Raw genomic sequence first — 9,370 nt, 5'->3', positions numbered from 1 at the left:
TTTATTTTTCGTCGTATTTGGCATCTAAGTTCCTAGACTAAACTATAATTTGAGTTTATTTGATCAAGTTAGATAACGATTGCTAATATGAATTATTGACATTCGAATTTCGAACCGTTAGGCAATTATTATAATCTACAGAATAGAAGTGAAAACTCTGTGATTAACAACAATTTGAGGAGGGTGTATTTGCATTAAAATTGCTTTACGCTAAGATTATGAAGCCTGTTTTAAACTTCCATCAGAAAAGAATATCTACATAAAAATTAATATGTAAAGAAAAGTCTCAAAATTAGTACTGAACAATCGATGCGAATAGATCAATTAATGAATCAAGTATATTCGTTTCTTGTGTTTCATTGTAAAAGGTTATTATCCTTTCATGAGTGTTGTTTTGTTCTGTTTTAAAAATAAAGGTAGAATTCAAGGTAGTACAAAATTTTACTCAGCATATAAGCTATTAATAACTTTTCTTTTTCTTTCAATAGTGAAGGTGATACGAGTATTTCATTTAATTTTACTACAATAAGCTTCCAGAGTGGAGGAAAGCATGAATGGAGAATATCTTCATTGAAAAAATACGCAAAATATGTTATAGTGGTGCAGGCCTATAATAGCAAAGGTTCTGGCCCAATGTCGACTCGAGTTGAAGCTCAAACGTTGGAAGACGGTAGGTACACTTTTCTCTTCGAAAATGATAGTCATTTTTGTTTAGGAGATCTGTACTGGTCAATTTAAATTGATCAACGTCAATTAACTAAACCTAAATCAAACTAAAATTGATAATTCTTTGTATAATTTCAATCAGAGGGGGGGAAAATGTTTCACTTACCTATATTTAGAAGTAACGTTCATTTCCTATTCATTACTACTTGACAAAAGGCCACTCCTTTTTCTTGGAAGTCATTAGTGCTCGTATGTTTATTTGTGCGAAATACCTTTTTAGCAGAAGAGTTTTTAGAGTTGCCAACGACTAATGTAGAATTTTTATATAACCAAACATAAAAGTCAACCCCAGAGAGTGAGCAGAAAATGAAGAGAGATTGTGGCATTAGCAGGACTTGTACGAATATATGGAGGTGGTTCTTAAGATCTCCTTATTCTCTCCCTGTTAGTATAAGAAATATTAAAAATAAATACTGTTTACACACAATATATTCAGTTTGTGCTCTCTATATTGATTTTTTTTTTTTAATTTTTAACAAAAACGAGTATTGTACTATTTTCATGTTAAAAATACTTACTTTCCAGAAACTCTATCTTTAATCTTTGAGCTCTTTCTTATTACCATAATCATCAAATTTGTCATCTATAGGTTCAAATAGAGTATTAAAAAAATTGAAAAGGTCGATACTCTACTTTTGCTTTATTTTCTCTTTAATATTACTGAGGTTCTGCTTAGCCGAATTGTGACCGCGTGCAACTTCTATAGAAGCACTGTTTTTAGTGTTAAGCCAGCTTTATGAGGCAATTGGTGAGTTATAGCTATCTGGACCAAGAAGTAGCGAACATCAGACCAGAAAACGAGAAATAACGGCGCCTGGGAACTGATGCTACCCAGTTGAACATGTGTCATCTGCTGACTGGTCGCTATAGCCCTTCACTTTCCCTGGCCAGATTACTCCCAAGATTTCAACATTACTCAATACCTATGGTTAGTTTTGATGCTTAGAGTTCAAGAACAGATATCTTCTTCCACTCTCTGACTCCTGCATTGTATGAGGAATCGTACAATATTCCTCTGGAAATCATTTGTTACATTCTTACATTCTTTTATTTAACGATTAATCAGGGCTAGTGTACAAGCTAATGGCATTCCACGCCGTATTAATCGGGTAAGTTTCATTTTCTTTAGGAATTTCCATTATGTTTTAATATGTTTTAATATGTTAGCACAGCTAACAATCTTCTCTATGTATATACAATACTTACGAACATACATTACTCTTTTTCTTTTACTATAAGTGCTCTTCCATACACATAGAGAAATCCTAATGAGGGCTTGGAAAACAAATTACTTTCGTAGCAATGAAAACACTTTAAAATATTATAGTAGTACGCTAAAAGCACTTTCGTTATATGTTTCATCATATGTATATTCATAAATATAGAGAGATATAAATATATTATTTCGGAATTACATCTGTGAATATGTTATTAGTATAAAGTGCTATTTCTTTTATATGTACCATTTAAGCTCTCTAGTTATGTTCATTAATATTTTAATTGGAGATTATTTTTTTCGTATCACAGATATAAACAATGCTTACTCACTACGACTTTTGTGTTTGAGTTAATTCCTCTCAAACAAATTAATGCACACAAGTATTATTTCCTTTGTTCTTATCGTTTATTTCTCCAGGTAATAATTTTCTGTCGAAAGCTTTCACCTTACTCTATACAGATTTGCTTTGTTGTTGCAGATTCAGTATTTCTTTACACACTTCTTTTCTTATTACAATTATTTCCTTTCGTACAATTATCTTAATTACTTCTTCACTTATCAACGAAAAGAAATATTTTATATATACACTAACCAGCCAAAACGTGACGACCCGCTACTTTTTTGAACGATATCATTGACCTGATGTAAGAGTCACGGGACACTGCAAAATCACTCACCAGACTTTGATAGGGATCAAACGTGTGATGCTTGTGTGTAGATTGAGGAAGGACGCCATATATCAGAGTTTGATATAGGCTATATTGTGATGGCTAGATGACTGGGACAACCATCTTTAAAAAAGCACAACCTGTAGGATGTTCACGAGCTGCCGTTTTTAGTGTCTTCCAAAGGTGAGAAAAGGACGGTGAAACAGTGCCAAACCACAAGACGTGGCGCGGCCACATTGATGTAGACTGTCAGGGTTGATACAACAAGCCGCAAACTGTGATGCAATTAACAGCAAATTTTAACAGTGGACAAAGCATGAGTGTCTCTGAGCACACAGTTTACTGTCAACTGTTAAATATGAGCCTCCACTAATGTCTTACATGTGTACTAATGTTATGCGCACTGCACCATCAGTAATGACTAGAATGGACACTGTCCATCGTCTTTAGATCACTGAACAATAGGACAATGGTTCATAGTCCAATGGATCATGATACTGTCTTCATCACATCGATGGCCAGGTCAGAATCCGTCTTTTTTAGGAAAACAGTTAATAGACATGTGCACAGTTGGATGACGATAGAAATGTATTGGCTGTATTAAGATGAGAGGAACTTTCACATGGTCATCCATGGGCTCGGCAGTGAGTACAGAGGGCACCATGACAGCTCCTAGTTACTGGTAGGTCATTGCTAAACACGTACGTCCCTTTCATGTCGGCTGTGTTTCCAGCTGGGAATTTCATCTTTCAGCGGGATAAAGCTCCTTGTCACAAGGTCAAAGCTCTGCTGCAGTGGTCTAATGAACATAATATTGAATTTAAATTTCTGCAATGGACCCCAAACTCACAAGATTTTAACCCAGCTGAACACATTTTGGATGTCATTGAACATCAGATTTGAACTCATAGATTCCCTCTACAGAATTTTCAGGAATTAAGTGAGTTGGTGTGCAAATATGGTGCGCCATACCTCCAACCAACTACCAAGATGTGATTACTTCCATACCAAGCCGCATTGTTACTCTCCCTTGGGCCAAAAATGGACATACCAGACAATAAGTAGGTAGTCATAATAATCTGGTTATTCAGTGTATTGCACTTTAGTATGATCATTAATGTGATATTACATTCTTTCTCGAGCTTTTGGAGAAGGCTGTGACCAAACTTAATATGTTGTGAAAAGTATCAATACACTTGGATCACCATAAAATAATGGAAAATAGTTGATATGTAGGTATGGATGAAACTTCAACGGTAGCTAAATAAAATAACTAAAGTGAATGTTTATCAGAGTTATTTTCTGTAAGCATATTTGACAGTAAACAATGCTCTGTGTATTTCTTTAAAATTTATTGTGTATATACACCCTAAAGTAGCAACCGATGTTTGGTGATCATATATTTGAGAATTGTAGTTACCAACTAATAAAAGGTACTTATCTGACTATTTCAACAACAATAATTAAAGTTACAATGTAAAAAAAAATCGTGGGAAAATAGAGCATCCATGTATCATAAATGTGCAAACATATAATAATTTGTGAGTGATACATTTAGACCAGTTGCTTCTGAATTTTTCTTCTTACAAGTCATCATAAGCATCTTGAATCAAGCGGAGAATTTCTGAATTCATACTGGAATTATAGGAGCTGAATATGATAGTGAATGTTATATGGAATTTAAGTTGAATCATTAACAGATTGCTTGTGAGAAATAGAACTACATCTCTTCATGGCCACTCACTGTAAATTTGATCTTGAATTCGTAAAATGTTATGTTGAGTTTCTTTGGTATTTTCCTTCTCTTTTTCTTTATTAGCCCATTAAATATAGTATTTCATAAGTACTTAGTTCTACATTTTATCGGGTATACTACAGTTGCAAATATAATCGGAGATAGTAGAGGAGCATGAGAAATTTGGACCTAGGGTAAAACAAATGAGTCTCTCTCTCTAAAATAAATACTTATAAATGTTTCTTAGAGAGTTATAGGTACAAGATAAAACTTTAAAGAAAAACTACCTTAGTACGTTAACAAAAAGTCCTGTTTCCGTGGCAGACGTTTGCACTTCAAATATGTATGATTTTTATTCTGCCTGAGGTACAAGTGCTGCTTAATACGTTGATCTGACATAATTTACTACAGGAAGAGGAGTAAGGTATAATTACTAGGTTTTGCGGTGGTGACACTGTAAAATCAGAAAATTTATCAGAGGATGAGATATTATGTGATACTTGTTTATCGTTTCAACAGGTTTGAGTGGCACATGAAGGTTTAAAATAGAAGATATAAGTGATTGAACTTGCTACGGCCAGCTTCACACATTGAGATTAATCCAGGCATTGTCGTTAGAGTGCAACAAATAATACGAGAACATCTGAAAATTAACAATCGACAGATTAATTGGAGAATTGAAGTATGAGTCACCATTGACCCATCATATATTCATAACGTTCTGGAATATCAAAGCTTTGCTAGGTATCCTACCGGAGGGGTGGGGGTGAGGAATGTTAGTCCAATTCCCAAATGTGCGACTTGCCTGTGCCATGGGCCCTATAATGCACGTGGTACCTCTGCTGTCAGATGAGGAGGCAAGGCCAGGATTCAAGCTTCTTTCTGCTTTGACGAAGTCCCGGGCTAGGGTCGAATTTGCAGGACTGCGGCTAGACCGCGAAAATCAGTATCTTGTTTTATTGGAACGCTTCCCGGTATTCGAGGGAAATGAGCTTTCCGTTAATGTTCAAGTGCTGATAATGGATGTGCAGGTAAATTCCTACACTGGATGAATTCCCTCCACCAGTACATATAACTAGAAGATCAGTTTCGGCCTATCGCACGTTAGGTGTATCTCATCACCGCTCTTAGCAACCGCCCTAGAAATAGAGGGTGATGTGTTACTTGCAGTGGTAGTAAATATGCCACAAATCGTTCCAACTAGTGATTTGCTAAATTATAGGAAGACTTTGGTCTTCGGTGCATCAGGTGTATTCCAATATATTTTCGGATGGGTTTTGGTAGACTCATAAGGCAAAAACTTACCACTGTAGTAAGGAGCAAGGTCAATTGAGCGGAGGCGCTCTGAGCTCGATTCATTTACTCAAACCGATGTAGAATCTTTGTTATATGAAAACGAGAACAACTCGCGCCTGAACTTAAGTAGCATTTGGAGAGATGTTTGTGAAAGACTGGTACAATAATGTGAAGCTAAGAAGTTTACGTTTAAATGCTTATCATTCCCCATACCACCTTGCGTTGAGTGATGGTCATGTTTTTGAACCACTCAAAGATGCACTCGGTTGCAAGAAGTTAAATAGGGACAATGAAATAAAAGAGGCAATGCATATATGGCTTCACATTAAGTAAGATTTTTTTTTTCCTTTTCGGAATCCAGGTTATACTGTTGTGCTAACACGTATTGAACATGATAGAAACTACGTTGAAAATTGAAGAATGTTTTCATCCTATTTCTACATATTAGGTAAATAATAAGAATAAAAATAATGTTTGATATTTGTTCGTACATTGACATGGACTTTTGTTTCCTTCCTCAGTTCCGGAAGGTCCTCCTAGAGATATTCGATGCACAGCTTTATCACCAGAGTCTTTGCAAGTGAGCTGGCAACGGCCAAAAGAATCTCTAGTTAATGGAGTTATTGAAGGTTATCGTCTTTATTATGAAACAGTTACGGAACAGTATGGTAAGATCAAAAACTTTAAAATTATTATTTTTTTATTTAGTAAGTAATACAATGTATTGTATAGTGGTTAGCACACCGGCCAGAGATGAACTAGATCGTCGACCAACCGGGAAAATGCTCGGTGCGCCCTTTCCTTTATGATTCCCTCAAAACTCTATTTAATAACGAACATTAATATTTTTTTTTCTAAAACACATATTTATATTTATTTGTAACAACCCACAAAATAATTCAATTAATAAAATAATACATGAAATAATTTGCGTATGTTGTGAATCTTTGTTGAAAATCGGGTGTAGACAGACAGCTATATTGCTGGGGCTCCGCGAATGTCTTTTGTAATCAAATATCAAAATAAAACAGGACCTTGGTATCTTTCAAAGTTAGTGATTGTGTTTCTGTCTGTTGTCATCTATTGGTAGGATTGAGTAATCTCAAGAGTGATTGTGTTTCTGTCTGTTGTCATCTATTAGTAGGATTGAGTAATCTCAAGAAATTAAGTTGTGTTTAACATCACGCTTACTTTAGGCGTGTAGTTTGTTTTGTTTTCTGTTTTATAAACAACAAATCAAAACCATCTTTTTAATATATTTACTTAGTTGATCACTCTGACACTGTTTTATCATATGATTCGATCAACTATATTTCCTTTAAAATGTTATGATGGTTATTATTAAAATTGACTTTTCATTCTACAAAAGACCTATTACGCTTGATGGCATATATGGTGCTGAAATAATTATAACAACGAAGTTATTCAGCATGCAGGGAACCTAGAAGGAAACACAAAATTAAGATTGGACGTAAAATTTCTCCTTTCAAAGTTATAAGCTGCAGAGAACGAGATAAAATAAACTTTAAAGCTACATAGTACGAGAACTATGGGACGTATCGCAATCGGTTGAACGCAGTGGTGTAAATGCTATAAATATTGGTAGGTATGTGGTCGATCGTTTTAAAAAAAATATAGCACATGCCCACTAAGAAACGAGCTAAGCCTCACCTTCCTCCCCATCAACTCAATTCTACTCAATTCAACTCATTCTACTCAATTTTGTTAATGTTTGTAATTTTTATAAGTATAAACAATAATAAAAAAATAACACCTCCAGTGATTCGTCATAGCCAAGTGGTAAAGGCACGTGCTTTCTGTATGCATGGTTCCAGGTTTACTTCTCAGTAGTATAGTTTCGGTTATAAATTTGAGTGATGGTTTGGATCACACTTTAAACAATGGAGAAATGGACATACCCAATGGAGAAATGTTTAAGTTAAACTTGCACAATTATGCTTACAGCACGCATTACTACCGGTGATTATGTGGACATTTTAGGTAACCCCGTGAATCCTATGCTCCACATGTCGTTTCTAACAAATAACGGAAATTTCCAAGGCGAACGCTAATTCACACTGATGGAGCTGTTGAGGAGTGGTTTCTGATCATCGTAATGAACTACAGTACCTTATCTGGCCCATTCAATTCCCAGGCTTGGACATTATTGAACACCTGAGGTCAGTTCCAGAGTTCAGACTCAGAACATATATCCTCCATCATCCTCGCTGATAGAACTGACACTGAGTGCTGCACTGCGTGAGGAGTGGTAGAACATTTCTCCGTAAATAAGACATATTTTCCGAGTGAGACAGATATTTGACTTTCTTAGAGAACCTGGCATCACTGGATATAATGCCAAATTGTCTAAAGTTAAGCGTTCTAATGGTGTAAAGTTGCGTGGTTTTAGGTTATATTTTGCCATTTTTAGAACACAAGTGTATGCATATTTTCAAAGTTTTTAGGCCATAGAAATCTGAGCTCTAGTGATTATAGTTCAAGTAGTAACTAAAACAATTTGTTCTTCTCTCACAAAATTCATTGGCCAAGGTATCAAAACAATTGTGCCAAAATAGCAAAATAACTGTCTACCTGTTGACTTCTTAATTTGTTTAAAATATCTTTGTTTCAATTTAATTTCTTATGTTATAGTTAAAAGCATATCTGGCTATAGACACAATTTGAGATGTCTAACAACAGACACCTATACATGACGTGATGCCCCCTCTCCAGCCAATTAGTATGACATCCTCCTAACATCTTTGCCCTCACCCCTTTTTATGGAGCCAATCCACACCTGAGACCAGAATATGAAGCCTGAGATCCTAGTTCAGTTGCTGACTCAGCCTTGCACTTTTTTCACTCTGAGCCTCCTTTAAATTTTCATGAATATAGCATATTTGTTCAAGCAGCTCTTGATTTACATCCAAGACTTCCCCATGTTATGTCTTCTAAAAACATCTCTTTACATATTAAAAGGAACAGAGGCATTTTGAAGTAATTTTGTACCATTTACGTAAGGTAGTTTTATACGATATCTTCATTCTATGTAGAGTCTTCTAGATATGCATACAGTATTGAAGCTATTTTTTCTATTTATTTATTTATTATTTTAATTATTACTTTTCTCACTATTATCATTATTACAAAATATGGAAGAGGAAATTACTACCTACTGTACTGTATTTTTAAAGTATAGACTTAGCTATAGAAAGAAACGTTTGGTTTTAAAAACTAAATTTCTAGATTGCGAATTTTCAGATTTCTCACGGTAAGAGTGTAGTTCAAAATTAATTGATTGAGAGTGTTTTGGGATGTTGTTATTATATAAAAATTAAGAATTATGTAATCATATATGTCTCGTTGATGCGAGAATAGCTAATTCAATGTGCGTTAAGCTATGGTAGGTTCTCAATCAGTCGTAATCGAAGTAATAAGTGGTAATAAGTCGTGATCGAAGCCTCAGACCTACTTCTGTAAACATTTTCTACGGTAACTTTTGAAAATTTAAAAACATTTTCTTCTCTTTTATATTACAAAGATTATAAAGAACAACGAACATTGAACTGTTGAGTCAGTAGTAAAATACGTATACGTTTCATATTATGACATATCTAACAGATTTTTTTTTTTTTTTTTTTTAAATACTCATTTATGGTTTGATTTGAAATACCAGAGATTTACCCTTCATCATAATAATACATGTAATCTACACAAAATTCTATA

The 9,370-nt window shown here is 34.6% G+C and overlaps 1 protein-coding gene across 1 annotated transcript in view; it reads left to right on the top strand.

Moving 5' to 3' along the window:
• Positions 1-9,370, top strand: part of LOC145687543 (cell adhesion molecule Dscam2-like) — a 1,184,503-nt gene that overhangs the window by 1,045,260 nt on the left and 129,873 nt on the right. Inside the window, exons 18-19 of the mRNA XM_081761007.1 lie at positions 489-670; positions 6,166-6,312. Coding sequence (XP_081617133.1) covers positions 489-670; positions 6,166-6,312 — 329 coding nt within the window. The remainder of the gene's footprint in view (positions 1-488; positions 671-6,165; positions 6,313-9,370) is intronic.

This window comes from Thermobia domestica, chromosome 6, assembly GCF_964235325.1.
Source record: "Thermobia domestica chromosome 6, izTheDome1.hap1.1, whole genome shotgun sequence".
Lineage (NCBI taxonomy): Eukaryota > Metazoa > Arthropoda > Insecta > Zygentoma > Lepismatidae > Thermobia > Thermobia domestica.
The sequence above is the reverse complement of the archived record's forward strand: the minus strand, read 5'-3'. Positions and strand labels throughout refer to the sequence as shown.